The 18,383-nt window shown below is 38.3% G+C and overlaps 2 protein-coding genes across 8 annotated transcripts; one reads left to right on the forward strand and one right to left on the reverse strand.

The window, feature by feature from the left end:
- Positions 1–1,544: 1,544 nt before the first annotated feature.
- On the reverse strand, positions 1,545–4,450 carry pfdn4 (prefoldin subunit 4). 2 transcript variants are annotated; one of them, XM_079477443.1, is made up of 4 exons: positions 4,344–4,450; positions 3,379–3,486; positions 3,165–3,305; positions 1,545–3,046 (listed from the first exon to the last, which is right to left on the reverse strand). In XM_079477443.1, the coding sequence occupies exons 1-4, from the start codon at positions 4,368–4,370 to the stop codon at positions 2,915–2,917; spliced, it is 408 nt and encodes a 135-aa protein (XP_079333569.1). In that variant the 5' UTR covers positions 4,371–4,450; the 3' UTR covers positions 1,545–2,914. The 2 variants fall into 2 exon arrangements, with proteins under 2 accessions (XP_079333569.1, XP_079333568.1); XM_079477442.1 differs by having other exon boundaries at positions 2,678–3,046; positions 4,223–4,378.
- bcas1 (brain enriched myelin associated protein 1) lies at positions 4,311–17,146 on the forward strand. 6 transcript variants are annotated; one of them, XM_079477436.1, is made up of 13 exons: positions 6,907–7,026; positions 7,314–7,379; positions 7,699–7,774; positions 8,289–8,584; positions 10,405–10,563; positions 11,662–11,721; positions 12,101–12,136; positions 12,258–12,437; positions 13,102–13,140; positions 13,710–13,832; positions 13,926–14,009; positions 15,059–15,265; positions 15,827–17,111. In XM_079477436.1, exons 2-13 carry the CDS (start codon positions 7,341–7,343, stop codon positions 15,890–15,892), a joined length of 1,365 nt encoding a protein of 454 aa, XP_079333562.1. In that variant the 5' UTR covers positions 6,907–7,026; positions 7,314–7,340; the 3' UTR covers positions 15,893–17,111. The 6 variants fall into 6 exon arrangements, with proteins under 6 accessions (XP_079333567.1, XP_079333566.1, XP_079333562.1 ...); XM_079477441.1 differs by lacking the exons at positions 13,926–14,009; positions 15,827–17,111 and adding an exon at positions 4,311–4,417 and having other exon boundaries at positions 6,875–7,026; positions 8,292–8,584; positions 12,264–12,437; positions 15,059–15,534; XM_079477440.1 differs by lacking the exons at positions 13,926–14,009; positions 15,827–17,111 and adding an exon at positions 4,347–4,417 and having other exon boundaries at positions 6,875–7,026; positions 8,292–8,584; positions 15,059–15,534.
- The last annotated feature ends 1,237 nt before the right edge of the window (positions 17,147–18,383 follow it).

Here is an 18,383-nt window from a genome sequence, read left to right on the forward strand (position 1 = left end):
ATGCTCATCTTTCTTGATTGATCTCGACACCAGGAAGCCCGGTGAAATTACTATCCTCCATATTATCCGTCTGTTACGCCCGTGATTCCAGATCTGAACATGTTACTGAATAATCCACAAGCCTCAACACGCGCCATGAAAACGCATACAAATGTGTTATGTTTGCTTCCAGGCAATGGCGTTTACCTCTGACACTACGTCTCTATGAAGTTTTATGTTGTGTGACGCTCCAGGGAGAAATTGAGCAATAAGTATGCAGTCCCCCGAGGGGAAAGAAGAGAGCGCATACAGTCAGATTTGTTGTTCCTCTGCATGGGCGACACAGAGCACCATGTATTGTATTTGTATCTGTTTTGTAGGGACAACATGACTGTGGACAAATTGTATAAACAAGGCATGTTTTAGCAGCTTGTTAGTGTGAGAGATTCAATCAGAAATCTTGATGAGGCGGTGGTGACCTTTTGAAGTAACCCTTAGACTGTCTGATGTTCAACATGTTCATTGTGTCTGGAATGGAACAGCTCGAGGAAACAGAGACCCCTAGCGGAGATATTGTGAAAGTGCAATGTAGTCCCAGCATCAGTCTACGTGAAAAACCTAACCTCCTTTGTAATTGAAGAGACATAGACCAATATAAACAAAAAGCAGCTTTCTCAGAACTGAGTGCAATTTATTGTGATGGCAGGACTTTCTATCAACAAGCCAATTTCAAGTTTAGTACTGGGCATACGACATCTAATGTTTTCATTATGATAAAGAGACCTGTATGTTTATATGTGTGCTATACTTACTGCAACAGCAAAAATGAGTTACCAATGTGTTGTAAAACAAGAAGAGTTTAAAATATTTTGGCATCTGTATCACCCGCACTAAAATAAGCTGTCCGGTTTACAGTTCGCCGCCATATTGGACAGGGCAAGAATGTCAAATAAACACATACGAGTGAACGGATAAGCTGTGTCTTTTCTGGACAAAATGCACAATGCCATTTACATTTCAGTACTTGACAGTTTTCAGAAAATAAATGACTGAATACTTTCCAGAGTAAATGGGAGTCATGCAATTCTATGTGGTGTTTGTTATTTAATGCAAAAATAAGCTAGAAATACCACCCTCACATACTCTCTGGTACAATCCTTCCCATCCATGTTTCAGTATCAGTGGGGACCAGATGCCCGCCTGCTGATGCAAACTCACAATCGCAACAGCTGGAATTTAACAGCTCACATCTGTATGAGCCGGTAATGGGCTGTATGTTTACGTGGTAATGATGCAGTTAGGTGGGAATAATCATCATCCGTTTTCATTTAGTGGTTAACAAACCATTTACAGGTTTGATTAAATACCTCCTCTTGAAAATTGCACAGTAAAAACCCACAGAAATATAATCCTAGAAGGTCATAACACTTCAACACACAACGTGGCCAAACATGAAATCCTGCCTTAGAAAATCCCACCATGTAATAAGTATTTTCTTCAATGCCTTGCAAAGCCTATCCATAACCTTAAACAGCCCAAAGGATTTACATAGAGAACAGAAAACTGTGTGCTTTTAAATAATTGAAATACTTTATTATTTTAATGAGATTCTTTAATTAGAAAAGGTTACTTATTACATTTTCTGAACAGACGGTACAAGGAAAAATATGCTTCTCTGGAAAAAGTTCACTGCTTTGATGCAAGTGCATTTTATTGTATGTCAGGCATCTGTCAAGTCTAGTAGATAGAAGGCATTTATTTCCTTTCTTAAACCGTTTATCGAGAGTCTTTCTAAACGTTCTCTTACTACTACCAAGCATGGCTCCATAGCTCAGTGGTTAGAGCACTGGTCTTGTAAACCAGGGGTCGCGAGGGGCCTGTCAATATCTATTTGTGTATCTGAACTTATATTAACTTTGAATGAAACCCTGCTTTTGTATGTAGTGTGACTTACGGTGTGCATATTCAATTATATTTATATAGCGCTTTTCACAATTTGCATTGTTCCAAAGCAGCTTTACAGGGGAAAATAAGCAAAACACAAAAAAGGTAAAACACAGTACATGAATAGTTTAACTTGTTATATAAACACCTAGTAAATAATATCTAATGTCAGCAGTCTCCCGGTGTTTTTTTTTAGCATATTTTGCATTAAGTGAATGCTTGGCTGAAAAGATGCGTCTTTAATCTAGATTTAAATTGGGCGAGTGTGTCTGATCCTGGAATAATATCAGGAAGACTATTCCAGAGTTTAGGTGCTACGTATGAGAAAGCTCGACCCCCTTTGATGGATTTAGTTATTCTAGGTGTTATCAAAAGTCCTGAGTTTTGAGATCTTAGAGAGCGTGATGGCTTGTAGTGTGATAGAAGCTCTGTTAGGGGCTAAACCCTTTAAGGCTTTATAAGTGACTAAAATAACTTTAAAGTCAATACAATATTTAATGGGTAGCCAGTGAAGGGTTGATAACATTGGGGTTATGTGATCGTGTTTTCTGGACCTGGTTAATATATTACAGGGACCCAACATTATATCACTTACATAAGAGCACAATGGTAAGTTTTTCAACTGTGTTTTACAGGTTTCAAAACTGTTTGCATTACCAGCCGAGAATTTTAACCACTAGGCTGCGCTAAGCCTATGCTTAAGCCAATGAGGATTCACTTTACATGAAACATAAAACATGAAACTTACAGGAAACAATGTAACGGTTTTGCTTTTTATTTGTAATATCAGTGCCTCTTCTTTTCTTTCCTGATGCTCCATCCAGTCGCCTCGACAACAGCTCACGTCATACAATAATTAACCAAACATAACATGTGAAATTTCAAAAAACACCATCAGCAGAGGAAACAGTACAGAAAGCAGTTATGGAAATTTCCTGTTTGAGTTTAACAGTCCGCAGTTTAACAGTGTCAAGTCCACATGCTTGAAGTATCAGCTTTCATCTGCCTCGAGATTAATGTTGTTTCCAAACTTGGCATACAGCTGAACCTTAAGATCTCCAAGCACCACCTGTATGGATAACACGCGGCCCTCCAGACCTTTGATCTCCTCCTGCAGAGCTTCCTATGGATACCACAATTGAGATTTTTAAGAAGGTGACAATTTCCCAGATACATGTTAATTAAACCTGTGCTGGAATCTGAAAACCTGTATTTTGTTACGTTATATTTTTTCAGGTTACCTTCGCTGCCTCCAACAATTCCTGTGTCTCTTCTTGAGAGTGACTGATGAAGACATCTCCGATCTGATATGGGATCAACATTGCATCGTCATCGCACATCATGAGGTCATCACCGGCATCCTCTAGATTCTGTAAGGATTTCTGCAATCCAAAAAAGAGCATCAGCATTCAGCCCAGACAAGATGGCAGACGGGCCTAGGAGACAGACAGTTACCTTTTTAGCCTCGATTTCGTCTTTCAGTTCCGACATCCGATTTGTGTTTCTGGCAAACTTGTTTATCTTCTGCTGGTCTTCAAATGTTACATTGACATCTTCAACTGCCTGTCAGGGTTGACAAGTTATCTTAAAAATGTGTTTTCAACCAGCTTAGAAATAGCAAGCCTTTGCGTTCTTCTATATACATCGTTCAATGTACGTGGAGATTCCTACGTTATTCTGTATATTGTTAAATAACAGAGTATGCCACATTAGAGTTTATTATTTAATAAAGTTGTGTAATCTGATGTGCGAGGCGTATCAAGTACATTATCCATGCAAAGATCTTCTCTCTGAAAACATAAGTCTGTTTATGTATTTCAGTGTGATGTGTTAAAAGACTCCGTAAACAAGTCCAAACATTCCCTGATGTTATACATTATACAAACCGTAATGACTTCCATTACAAATTCCATTAAAAACCATCAAGACCATTACAAAATCTGTTTATGTAGTGCGTTTCAGGCTTTATTCCAGTAGGATGTAATGTAGTGTTCTGTTGACTCCCATCCGTCAAGTAACATACCATTAACAGTAGAGACTATTAGATATTTATTAATAATATCCCACATATTACTGCATATCACTGACAATAACGCATTACAATTCCCATTATAACCATAAAATCAGTAGAACTTCGGTTAAACACAGCACTTAAAAGCTCATGGCGGCTTACAAAAATGCATATAAACTAAACAGAGAGTAAACGTAAACAATGAACATTAAACGTCACACGTTTAGCGGTGACTAAAGCATATATCGTGTGATGTTAGCAAGCTAGCGGTCCAAATAGCAAACAAACCCAAGCTCTGTTTAAATCCCCCTCCTGCATATATGTCCTTATATCACTGCACATACGTTTATTTACAAAATCAAACGCACGTGGTAACGCTTAACAGAAAGGTATCTGTGCGAAGACGTACCACTCCTTTCTTCATGGTGGCCGCCATCTTGAACCGGAAGCGAATCGCGTGAACGCGCGTGAGCAGCGATGCACGTGGCTTTTCATTATCATCCTGTCTTTTTTCAGTTTTTTGTTTCGAAAGCACGTTTGGGAAATAACGGTTCATATACGTCGGTGGTTTTCCGATATATTTCTCATTGATATTTGACTTCCGGACAGGCAGCACCCAACACGTGATCGATTATCGCAATGTTGAGAAAAGCGATGACTGTCTGTGGCTCAGGCTGTTAAATGTTTAGCTTACATAATGACAGTGGACACAGCCTGACTTGAACAAACTCAATGTGTGGCTTGAGCTAGAGGTTCTGTAAACAGAGCTACACCCAGGCACAAATATTGATCTAATGCATGTTTTAATGTATCCCCAACATTTACAACATGGCAATGTCAATCGTACCAAAATAAACCATCGTGCAAAAAAGGCCTTTAGGTTTACGCACCGAAAGAAGCCAATACGTAACCAGCAGAGAGAGAGAGAGACCCATGAGATTTCCATTAAAAAGTGCAAACCATTAAATCCATTAAAATAACGGTTTCTGAGATATTTTATGATTATTATTTTTTCAGGGACACCAGATATCTTGTAATTCTTATAATGTGTGTTCAAAATCAATGAGAAAGTGTCCGGCTTTTACTAAATCGTTCATCTGTATGAAAATATTATTTTGTTTGTCCATACAGCCTTCGGATAATTCATCATGTGGATGAATGCCGCGGAGCATTCATGATGGAAGGGATCAAGTTTACTGTGACCACAAAGGAATTTGCTTCACGCCCCCAGTGTGTACATTAACAATGTGACTCTGTATCCATGAACAGCGCTACATGACAAAATATCACCCTGTTCTGGTGGGGTCTCTGGGCTTTAATAGGATCTTCTTTTGTTTTGTGTCTGTTGAATCGGGGACTGCGTGTGTTTGAATGCTCTGAGGTTTATTTCATTCGATATTAAAGAATGTACTGTACACTTTGGCGCATCGGTGGATTCCTCAGCTCAAATGACCGTGCGCTCACCCATTTGTGAATCAAATAGTTGCGTCTACTCTTCGAATAATGAGGGTACGCTGGGGAATGACTTGAATTCTCTGGGTTGACCCGTGGGAGACGATGTGCATAACTGTTGGATTTACAAGAGCAGCTTGTGTCATTTAGGCGTGTGATAATCATTGCATTGAAAGCATGGCGTTTAAAACATCTCATTGGTAATGTGCGATACAGCAATTAGTGAAAAAAGATGCATCAAGAACACAGATGTATCCCAGAACATCAACGCAACACATTAACCATAAATTATAACGTGATGACATCACAGGGCAAGTGCAGTAGAAGAGTAAACTATAGATTAGCCTACATCTACATTTTCTGTTTGTTTTCCCTTCGGAAGATGAAAAACATGAGTCATGAATATGCACTGCAACCCATGAAATTAGTTCAGTAACAAGATAAGGGTTATTGTTCAAATATGTTAATATGACTAGATATGTTTTTTTTCAATGAATGTTCGTATATCCGAGGTTGCAGATTTCACTGGCATCGGAATAACGCAAACAGAACTCCTTTTGTGTTTCAAGATGAGCTTAAACTGATCAGTTTAAAACCCTGATAATCCAATCAATAGACCTGTAGTGGGATCTAATTAATACCTGGAAATAAACAAGTTTTTTTTATTAACTTCTTTGTAAAAACAAGATTTTCTTGTATCCACTCGAGCACACAATATGCACAAAAAATGTGAATCACAAAATGGCCGTTAAAATCTGAGAACATATGTTCACACCCCGGAGACCCTCTTTGCATTTTTGTTGTTGTTATCTGCACTGTTTTACACATCAGGCCCAAAGTTTTCCTGAAAATGCTGTTTAAAAATGTTTGTAATAAACTAAAAATGGCACAAAAATACCAGGAGGATGTAAGAAATAAGAATATAATCTTAAATTCAGTCACTTATGATAATAATATCATTTATAAAGCATGGAAAAATGGTAACCTTTGAACCCCACGTTGTATCTATCTTTAGAAATATCAAGATCTCACCTGAAACCCTCATATGACGTTTTTGTATTTCTAGCTTTTATAATTTCACTCATAACTATCAATTAAGTGTTTTTATCATCCATCGAAAGTGTGAGGACTCATTAAATAAATAAAGGCTTATGTTGTTTGGTATCATGGACTCTTGGAAGAGAGTCATACATTGCAAATAAACTTTTCTTTATATCCTCTACACACATCCTGTTTGGGGCCAACCACACCTACAAAACAGGGTGGCTCTTAAGAACTGATCTCCGACCAGCTTCGCACTTTCTCTCCTTCAGAAACTTAAATACATTTCTGTGATGCTTTCCCTGTCATTGTGCGATGAATAGATTAATGAAAGCTCATCACTTTTTGCATGAAACGGCTAATCATTGAAAAACAATAGGACACAGTTCTGTTTCATCAACGCTTATAATTCACATGCAGTGTTTTAACCACAGTGTTCTATCACAGGTATCTTACGGTAGGAAATGTTGAGCTCCTCCCTCTCTCAGGACAGGTATATGTTCTCACACGGGTCTTGACAGAAGCAAAGTACTGTTGATGACTTTTTAACTTGGGAAACTACATCAAATTGCCTTGTTGGGGCACAAGAAACGTCAACGGTAAATCGCTTTATTTTTTTGCTATGTAAACAACAAGCAGTTTAAATAACTGCTCTTTTTAAATATTTTATATGATGCTCATTCTTTTTTGGCCTTGAATTTATGAGCTTAATGAATTCAATTGGATCTTCATTTTGTGATTCTAATTTGGGAATAGACTTTTATTTTGGAACGATTCATTTGTTGGTCAAAGACATCTTAAGTGCATGTTCTTAATATTTTATATTCATTTTTGACATGTTTTGTGCATTTCTTGAAATGTCTTATGTATCGTAATGTCAATGCAGACTTTCAATTGATGAATTGAAATCAAGATGGGAAATGAGCAGTCATCTCCGAAAAAACGTCAAAAGGTAAAGTTCATTTCACTTTTGTGTATCGTCTGTTGCCTTGATGACAAATAACATTTAACAAGAGTTTTGGATTTGGCGGTCATGCAATGATTCCCAATTCACATGTTTTAAAAACTGCATTACAATTCAACAAGATATATTTACTTTAAAATAACTTGTTATTATATAGAACAGGCCTTTGTGTTTGTTTAGGTAAATGTATGTGTATATTTTTGACACTGTGATGGACAGGACATATGAGCACATAGCTACCAATACCCAACGGCTTATACAAAAATGCTTAAAACACGCTGTGAAGCTAACCCATACTATTGAACAGGCAGACTCTGCTGAGACTAAAGCCCAAAACGGACTACTGAATGGGCATGCAGTTCCTCCTTCAGATTCAGAGCCTGGTATGTACATTGTATGATCATTGCACTTATTTTATGACGTGTTTATATCTTGAGCTCCCGTCATAATCTCAAAATGAAGAAAGGACCACATGAATATCATCGTTTTAAATGCTCCCGCAGACATTTTTTCAAGTTTGGATTAACTCACAATGGAGAACAAGACTCAAAGCTCTGTACAAACTTTGAGTTTCGTATGCAAACACAGTGGATAACATGGTGCTTAATTGCATTGTTTGTGTTACTGTTCTGCAAGTCGTACAAAGCACTAGAGATTTCTTGTAAACATTGAATTTCAAACTTGAAAAATCCTTTATTAAAGCAAGAGTGTACATAACAAGCAGTTTGTTTGGCTAAAACTCTAGCATTCAATTTGTGAAGGGAGCAACAATTGAAGCATTTCATGGGCGTAACCCATTAGCAAACATAGGTCATACCAACGCCGGTCAAAAAGATTAGCAATTTGATACGCAAATATTACCGTTCCTGTGCATCTCATTTCATTTCTTTCATCCAGCAGTTTGCAAAAAAGCACAGCCGGCAAACAGCGAAATTCCACCAGCGACCCACACAAATAAACCACCATCAGGTAAAGCGGAGGTCGATAAAGGCAAGGAACCTGCGCATGCCCAAACACCTCCTCAGAAAGACACAAACACAGCTGATGCAGAACCTCCTAAAGAAGTTCCAAAGCCCACTGGAGACGACGTGAGCAACTTCTTTGGTAAAATGTTTAAAAAGAAAGCCGAACCTGTGGCAACAGAGGGCAAAGATTCAGTTGATGGACAGGTTACAGCGGAAGACGAGAAATCAGTAAGTAGAAACTGCAATACAAGTTCATTATTTAGCTTTCCAATATATCCTAACCATATGCATTGTGTAAAGTTATATGTGTTTATCAAAGTGTTTTCCGAGACAAGCAACAAGACGTTTTGTACTCAGATCTGCGTATTAAAATGTTCAGATTGACTTTGGTACATAATCTTCGCTTGACGCATGTACTGGCATTACACCTGGTTAGCACACAGTGTCTGCGTTATTTACCCTGTTTGGTGGAGTAAATAACAGGTGTGACATAAACAATGCATGTTATTAGTTCATGTTTCTTTAGATTTCATCTCTGCAAATGTACCTGAAGTATTCTTCTAAGCGTCTACCAGCCAACGTGTTCGGAAAATCCAGTTGCTGCGTTTTGTTTCAACATTGACAATTTCTCGTTCCAAAAGGATATAGTCATCATAACTCCAGACCAAAAGGAGATTCGCGAAGAAGCAGCCATCTCACTGGAGTCAACAAGCAGTAACGATGAAGCTCTGACCTTCTCTGATGTTATCCTTGACCTGCACAGTACACAGGAACCAGACGCTTTTGCTGAAAAAGTTGAGATACATATAGAAAATCTGAAGTCTGAAACAAAGAAAATTGATGCTGAGTTTCCAATGTTATTTAAATACGAAGAACCTACGATTACTGATGCTGAACAGCACATAAATGAATCTGAAGTCTCAGAGAAAGCTGCTCTGAAGAACTATTTCATGGATAATTCGAATGCCTTGGAAGCGCCTGAAATGTTATCTGAATCGGCAGTGATCATCGAAGACGAAATGGCTCGCGTGACTGTCGACTCCATTTTACCTTGTAATGGAAGAGCAGCTGGGGATGAAGAAAGCTGGGTGATAATTGAGGAACACGCGCCGGCATATACTTACTCAAGACATCCGGGAGCTGTTAAAGAAGAATCTCCAACCTCACCATCCAATGCAGAAGAAGAAAGAGATGATCTAGCAAAATCTACAAAACTGCTAGCTCACCTGAGGACTGTGTGCGTTGAGGCTTTTGAAGATTCTTCATATAAGCCAGTCAGGGTAGATGTACGTTGTAACCAAAGCACGATTCACATCGCAATCGAGGTTTGCCCGATTGTTAAGGATGAGTTTGGTAACCACACATTTGTGAGAGGAGAAGAGAATAATTTCACCCATAGGATCGACAAAAATGATGTTCACTGCAGTACTGTAAGTCAAATTTCTTGGATAGACGCATGCATGTAACAGCAGCGCCGGCGCATGGATGAACTCATAACCTCAAAATGGTCACAAACTAACTCCGAACCATCGACCCGTGTCAAGTAACAAAAATTTGAAATGTGAAGTTTGTGAGCATGTTTGTTTATGTTTTTTTGTCCGTATGTCACGGTGTCAGACAAAATAACTTCCATCTAACAAATCCATCAAATTTTTGCCTTTATTTTTCTTGTTTTTTATTTGCACGAAACTAACTTTTTGACAAGAGAAAACTGTATGTCGCTTACCACCTACCAGCTGTTTCAATGCATAATCTGTGATATATTTGATATAAAGGCTGAAATTAAAAACAGCACGCCACACACAACATTATGCACATAATCTACTGTAAATTAATCACATTTACTCCGATGAAGACGTCCAGCACATTGCTGAATATCAATGAGTGAGGGGGGGAAACAGACTTTAATAAAAGAGTGATTGTTGCAGCCGGTCCGAGTAGGCAGAGGCATGGATGGAATTGTGCCCCTTATTTCAATGCAGCTATTGCACATCAGCTATAGGGTTGTAACACACTTTCAAGGGCTAAATCTCTGGGTCTGTCTATAGAAACCAGTGGCCATTAAGGCGAACGCAGAGCCTGTGCCAGAGCCCGAGGGGACCGCTCTCGAACTCCTGGAAGATCTCGCAGTAGTCGCAGAAGAAGTTCAGCAACTGGAGGACACGAAAGCAGCAGAGAAAACAGTTATGAACTTTTTCAAAACATTCGTAAGTATGATTTTTCAATTACTTAAATTCATTTGTTTGACCCAAACTTACGTGATTTAAAGGCACTTGGACGCGACCAATTTATTTAATTTCATTGCATGTGTACATGTTTGGCTGACACTTTATTCAGATTAACGTATTGAATTTAAACTGATGTTCAATCTGTTTATCCTTTCTCTAGTAATCGAACCCACGCACTGAAAAATGCTGTTATTTTCAACCCAGCGTTGGGTCAAAATGTACAAACCCAACCGTTGGGTTAAAGTAACCCAGAACATGTTTATATATGACCCAAAAAATTTTTTTAAACTTTTGGCATAGGCTAAATAACAACCTATTTGTCCCTTTTTTGACCCAACGCTGGATTGAAAATAAACCAACATTTATTTTGAGTTCATGACCTTGGAATTGTTGATGCAATCTTTGGTTGAGTAATTAAAGTCGAATACCAAGTTTTATTAATATAAAACAATATATTTATCCGTGAATAATTTAGAAATAAAGCATAAAGATATTTGAGTTTAGCATCACATGCATTTGCGTGTATGTGACCACATAGTCTCCTTCAACGAGGTTATTATCTTAAACTCACTATCTTAAAAAAGTACTCTGCCTTTATAGGATTGGTTGAACTGGACCTTTAAATGTGTAAAACTATCCTTGTCAGTCTGCTAAATGAATCCTTTGGTCATGTCAGAATGTGGTTGTCTTTTGTTTGCTGCATAATGTGAGCTCACAAGGGAGGCCTGTGCGTCTGGAGTGGTGATGTGCTGTGATAAAGCACGGGCAGGCCTACGCCATCTCCAGAGGACAATAGCTGACTCAATACCAGAAACATGTTCACAACGATCCCTGCCAGGGAGCTCTTTGTGCGCCCGTGGCAAAGCCATCCCGTAAAACCGGGTCTCAGTTTGAGAAGACGGGCATCCTGACAAAAGATACTTTTTGATATCTCTATCTGCAGATGAAGACAAATAGGGCCGAATCTCCGGCATGGAGTACCTGAAAGAGCAATACACGCTTAAACATGAAACTCTAAGGGTTTTTCACAGTCACTCTAATGTTTCCCTGTCACCATTCTCTTTTCTGCATGTGAAGGTCAGTCCGACCAAAACAAGCAAAGATGCCAAAGCCACTCCTGATGCTTCAAAAGACCAGGTAATAAAACTTAATGTCACATTGTTATCTGCAGTATTTATAAAGTATGTATTTCTTTTATTTCTCTGGCTTCCTAGCACAAGTCTATATGGATAGATTGTATGCTTATGACTTGAATTCTTCATGCAGATGCTTAAGTAGCTAAGCATTAAGTCCCAGCTGATATAGATGCACATACTCTTCAATATTCTTTCATTGCAAGAATCTAAGGTTTCTAGACATCTGTCAATTTCTTTGTCTTTTGCCAAAGACCCCAGGATGTGTTCCCAGAGCCTCTCATTAAACTCTTTCGAATAAAATTATTTGGGCGAACAGTGTAAACAGGCGATGCTCTATTGATTGTCTTTGTGTTTGATGTTTTCTGTTTTTCATCGTGCAGTCACAGAAGGAGACGCCTCCAGCACCTTCAGGCAATGTGAGTCCTTATATTTCAATATTTTAATTACTAGACAAACAGACAGACAGACTAACAGATAGATCTTGGCTCTAAAAATCACCCCAATATAACCAAACCTCTGCTTCACCTCGTCTATTAGGTACAGGAAGCACCCAAAGCACCTCCTCCACCCCCTCCAGCACCTCCTAAGATGGAAGGCAAAGCAGATGCCGCGGTGAAGAAAGAGGAAACGTCTGCAACAGCTGCAACCAAAGCAGCAGAAGCTTCTGCCAAGACCAAAACTAAAGACAGTACCTTCAGCAAACTCTTCCGTCCGAAGGTAAGAGCACACCTGCCACCCGCCCGTCAGGAGTGGGTTACTGTACCCTCTGTAAATAGTGTTAGAAGGTTTCAGTGGCTTGCCAAATTAGTTTGTTAGGTAGTGTGTGTGGCAGACCATAATAGAGTTATGTGAATTTGAGATGTTGCTAGGCAAGGTGGTGTCAAAGGTTCAGGTGACGACAGCAGAGCTAAGAGAAGTGGAGCGGTAAAAAATGAGAACCAAAAGAGAATATCAACAGAACTGGTTATTGTATCTCATACAAATTAATTCCTTCGAAATAGCTGCTGTGATTTAGCTCTTTTGAGCTTATTATAATCTATATATATTACATGCAGAACAAGGTTTAAATTGTGTTTACAAGCTCTTCACATCCTTTTTGTACGCCAATCCAATCAGCGGGACATTCATTTAAAGTAATGAATGAAGTGCTGAGCGCTCTACTTGTATGACATCACGTTGACAGTAGCCATTACCTCATGTCACAACAGTCGGCCAACTAAACCATGTGCTTTGGGCTCCATTTCACCACTTCTTAACTTACATCAGATTTATTCAGCAGATTGAGACGCTTTGTGTAGAGTGACTCGGTGTTTGTCTGTGAAGGGAGAATTGAAGAGAATTGCTTTTTTCAAAATTAATGTTAATATTTGCTTGCCTACAGCCTGATGTGGTGGAAGAGAAAAAGCCCGTTGAGGTTCAGGTAAATACTTTCAGCAGATTGACTGTCTCCTTGTGGGCTGCATGCTGGAACGACTTTATTTCTAAACAAAATGATGAACTCTTTCCATCTTAATGGTACCTTCCATCAATAGAGTACAAATTGGCCAAACCAAAAAAGTTTGTACGTGTATGACAATCAAAAGCAAACAATTCCTTGTTGGATTTACATAAATAACTTTAACTATAAAAAACAATTACTGCTTTTTTACATACAAAATGTTTTATTTGATAAAGGTTATTCAGAAACCTTCTATCATTCACCCTAAAATCTGCTCAGATTCCATTTTGAACTCTTTTCATGGACTGTCCCTCTTTGAACAGCAAAGGCTTTCTTTGGTCAAATGTACACAAAATGCAAAATATGCATAAATGCACTAGAGACTTCTAAGGGCCCCTATATATTCATATGTGCTTGAATGGGGTCACTTTCATTCTCACCTGACGATTCTGTCCCAAGCTTCTCTTCTGCCTTTTCACAACCTTCTTTACGTCTCACTGTTCTTTATTTTCCATTGTAACAACATGCCGTTTCTTTCCCGGACACTCCAGGTAGACGCATCAAAGACCAGCACCCTCGAGGCTGCTGCCAAACCCGAAGAACCCCCAGCGCCCAAACCAGAAGAAAAGAAGCCAGAGAAGAAATCGGCTTTTGGAGGCATGTTCAAACCCAAGGTAAACAGACCACGATAAACAACCATCCAGGCGTGAAAATGTATGTCATGCATTAGAGAACCGCATGCAATAATAGGTTTGTGTAAATTTGAGGTACTGCTAGGTCAAGTGTCATCTAGGATCCAGGCGGCGGCCTCCAGCGCTGCCGCGGCCGTCTCCCTCGTGTCTCCTAGATCGGTAAATGGCGTTGTGGTGGCCATTTTGCATTAACAATACTGATATCTGCTCAGACTGATATCTGACATGATTCTTTGTGTTGTGAGATATCTGTTTGCTGGCACAGCAAGCTGAATGGGTTGTTTTTAATCAAGTTAATGTTTTACCTGTGTGATGACTGAGTTATCAGATCCTACTAAAGTCCTTCGCTCCCATATGGTGCATTTATCTGGCAAGAGCTTGTTTCAGTGTGACAGAATGCATTTGACAGTATCTGTATTCTTTGGTTAAAACTATTTGGGTATATGTATGTGGCATATGTATGTTTGTTTGTCTAGCTTTTATCTTATTCTTTATTACGTGAATTTACATTCTTTATATTTGAGTATTTCATATTTTAACTAATATATTAATTCTTTATTTTGTTCTTTATATAATTATTATTGTTTATTTCAAGTTTGTTATTTATATTTCAATATCTATTATGTTTATAGTAATTCTTTATTCATTCGATATTTTCATATATATATAGTTTTTTTTTCTTATTTGTATAATAATAACATTAAAGCTGCAGTCCCTAACTTTTTACGATAAAAATGAACAAAAATCTAGTAAAAAGGGTATGTTTTCACAAGAAATGTCAGTTTAACATCATTTTATCCCATGTAAAGACAAGTGCATAAACTAAACTTCAATTCTATGATTCATACGAAGATGCACTGGTATAAACTACTGAAAAACGTTTGTTCAAAAGCTTTGTTATACGAAATACAAAAGCTTTTAGTTGTATTTCGTTTAACTTTTAAGAAATGAAGTTATTCAAAATACAACAATTCAGTTTACTATCATTTAAACATAAGTGGCTTGTTCTGTGATTTAACTTTGGAATTGAAGGCAGCTTTTGAACTGAAGTTTTGAATTGAAAACATTTTTACAGTGTGTTGATATAAAAGCAAACGTTATGGATTGCAGTTTAACAATTATAAAAATGTATTTTGTTTCTAATGTAATAATACCTAATTAAAAGAACACGGCTCATAGTTAATACTCTTTCATTTTATCAACTTAAGGCCACTGAGCCCAAGAAGGAGACGCCGGCTGCACCTGCCGCGGCAGAATCTGCTCCCGTCGCAAAGGCCAAGGAGGAGCCAAAACCTGCCGCACCAGCATCACCAGCCCCTGACAACAAATCAGCAGAAAGCACAGATAACGCCTCACCCAGCATCTCTCGCAAGCTGGAGAAGAGGAACTCCATGCAGCTCTTCTTCAAAAACCTGGTTAAGTAAAAATACAGAGTTTAGCTTGAGCCAAGAAATTGACCGAAGACAAATTAATTTAGCAATCTTCACTTTTTAACTGTCCAGCTGTATGCAGTTTCGCCGGTTCAAACATTTCGTTATGTCGCCTGACAACTAAGTATCCCGAATGTTCTGGTTTCGTTGGTTGGCTATTAATCTTATAATATGTCCTGTCTGAATGATCTGAAATGATCTTCATTGTGTTTTCAATATAACGTATCATGTCAAATAAAGCGTGATGGTATCGCAAAGTTCTGATTACTAAATATATTACAGATAGATTGTTTGAACCCTTGTGTTTATGTAAAAGGCAGCAACACCATTTAAACACCATTCATTTAAATTTGACGCAAAACGTGATCGCATGTGACATTTGCAAACCGAGCATACGTACGGACGTGTTGTAGCAAGATCCATTGTTGATATTAAAGTAAATCAGGCACCACTTGTCAGGCAGGTTACATGCGCTAGCAAAAAACAACCTTTCCTTTTTTAAGTTGGGATCACTAATATTGCGTTGTGCATTGGTGTGTCTCACAGGGCCAAAAACGTCATTCTGATGCTGGAGTGCAAACGGACCCCGTGGCACCCGAGAAGGCCAAATAAACCCAGAGCCTTTTGTGTTGGTGATCTTTACCGTAGCATAGGAATACAAATCTTTTCTTGACACTCCAGACCAGATAAATTCATTTCAACTCCCAGCTTCCTTTCCATTGGTTATAAGGTTGACCCCTTGAAATTATGGTTGAATCTCCATGTATTTAGCAAGCGTAGACGTAAGTGTACAAGTATTCCTTGTTAAGCAAGCTACATGTGTTTTTGACAGGAGGGAGAGAGAGTCTTGTTTTTTTAAACAATAGAAACTCGTTGGAGTTGAGTCACGAGATGGAAAAATGAAAGTGAGAATGTGATTCTGCATTCAGAGAAAAACTCAAATTCGATATTTTCATATGCAAGGAACATATGGAGGTATGTGAAATCTCAACTAATGCTATTTATCATAAAACACTACACCAGGTGCATTATGGGATGTATGCACATTATCACATTAGAATGTTTTTTTAATGGTACGAAGCAAACAATGTCATTAACACGGGAAGAGAAGTTGTTTCTGTAATCATACAGTATCTGATTGTAAAAACAATCAGATTCAATGTACAAAAACCTACTCAATGGCCCATTGTCTGCTTAATTCAATCAACCCTCTCTCTCTCTCTCTCTCTCTCTCTCTCTCTCTCTCGCTCGCTCTGAAACCAACAATGCCATTTAAAATCCATTAAAAGCTGCAGGAATTTCCAAATCACCGTTTTAAAAATCAAAATCATTTATTTAACCCCATGTCCATCTTGTAATATTTCCAATATACATTATGACCCACTTACTGGTTATTTATGTTTGACCCAACGGTCGCAAATCTATTTTTAATTTCTGCTTTACATAACAAAATCTGCATGTATAATAATGTTCTTAACAACACGGCAATTATTCTGTTACCTGCTTGGCCGTCCATTTGTGTCCACGGGAGTAAAAAAAAGAAGATGTTCTTGTTCAAAAGTGTTCTTTCATGTATTTTGTATGTTTTCTGAACATTACGTGTTATTAGAACATTATGTAATACAACTTCCAATTATTCAATACGCAATAATGCAATATACATCTATTGGACAGTGAAATGTTCATGGTTTTACTCTGATTCTTGTCTACATTTGTAAAGAGCAGACGGGCCGGAAATTCAATGAATCTTAGATTTTTCTGTTTCTCCTTTGTTGCATTTTTGTCTATTTAACCAATTTATACAAATAAATGAACCATATGTCTCCTCTGTAAAAAGACTCATTCTTTATTCAAATAAATAGATATAAAAAAATGGAATGAACTCAATTTTTCGTGGGTAAAAGTGGGTAGTCTTTATTTGGCTTTTGTGTCACGGTGCTTGGGTTTGCCAGGGACTTGTTATGTGTGTAGAAAGGATTTTCTTACCCGTTTCATTTTCTGCCAGCCAAAACTCAAATCACATAGACACATAATAGCCCACCTTTCCCCAAAAAGCCACATGTATCTTTCATGTCTGTAGCACATGCCCCATACTTGGTAGAAATATAAAAACCGAGTTTAAGTAATAATTGTTCACTAACTTCTCCATTTCCATTTATGCATTTGGCAGACGCTTTTATCCAAACCGACTTGCACTGCATTTTACATTTTCTTTCTTAGCATGTACAATCGGGATGGAACCCATGACCTTGGCGTTGCTATCGCCGTTCTCTAACCACTGAGCCACAGAAAACCTGCAAACTCTTTCTCAATAGTTTACTTTGTGAAATATAATATAAGTAAATAAAGCTTTAGAGATAAGACAGCCTGCGTTTTGAGAGTGCACCCGCCCACAGGGAACAAAAATGTGGAAAACGATTAGCGTGTGACTAAAGATGCATGGGATTCTGAGTACTTATTGTTGGACCAGTATACTGCCGCATCTTTTATGCTTTCCAACACAAGCACACAGTCCCAGCTGTGTGTGGGATTGTGTCCTAGGGAAGGGGCTTCAGGGCTGGAGAGTGGTATGGAAGGGCCTTGTCAGCACTAATGTGTGTTACAGCCGATAGTAAAGAGAGATAGAGACTGCCAGATTCCTATATCGCCAGGATGTTCCGATTAATTTTCATTTTTTTTGTTCAGAGATGAGAAACTATGAAGTAAAGATTGTGTGTATTATAATTCTTTTTGAAGAAACAAAAATTGGACCCTTTGTTTTCCCTTGTATGGACACAAAACCACTGAGACATTTCTCAAAATATCTTCTTTTGTGTTCCACAGAAGAAAGAGTAGTACACAGGTTAACAACCACATGAGGATGACTAAAGGATGACAGAATTGTATTTGGGGCTGAACCATCCGTTTAAATTGTTTGCACTGCTGTAGGGGGAGATGTTAACTTAAGGTGTGGTACCTTCAAGTATTTGTATATTAAAAAGAGAGTCAGTGTGTTGTGCTGACTGAGCGTTTGCTCTGGGATGGTGAACAGTGCTGGCATTGTCCCACAGACTCATGACCGTTCTCATAGCTGTCACAAACTCTTCTCTTGGAGAGCGATGTC

This window comes from Barbatula barbatula, assembly GCF_947034865.1.
Source record: "Barbatula barbatula genome assembly, chromosome: 17".
In the NCBI taxonomy this organism is placed as follows: domain Eukaryota; kingdom Metazoa; phylum Chordata; class Actinopteri; order Cypriniformes; family Nemacheilidae; genus Barbatula; species Barbatula barbatula.

Bases quoted from the DNA above. Each gene is read 5' to 3' on its own strand.
- pfdn4 (XM_079477442.1), bottom strand. From the start codon at position 4,276: ATGTGCAGTGATATAAGGACATATATGCAGGAGGGGGATTTAAACAGA. The intron at 3,306-3,378 runs GTAACTGTCTGT...TTTGGATTGCAG, and splicing joins ACGAAATCGAGGCTAAAAAG to AAATCCTTACAGAATCTAGA. The intron at 3,047-3,164 runs GTAACCTGAAAA...TGGTATCCATAG, and splicing joins AATTGTTGGAGGCAGCGAAG to GAAGCTCTGCAGGAGGAGAT.
- bcas1 (XM_079477436.1), top strand. From the start codon at position 7,341: ATGGGAAATGAGCAGTCATCTCCGAAAAAACGTCAAAAG. The intron at 11,722-12,100 runs GTAATAAAACTT...TTCATCGTGCAG, and splicing joins CTGATGCTTCAAAAGACCAG to TCACAGAAGGAGACGCCTCC. The intron at 15,266-15,826 runs GTTAAGTAAAAA...TGTGTCTCACAG, and splicing joins AGCTCTTCTTCAAAAACCTG to GGCCAAAAACGTCATTCTGA.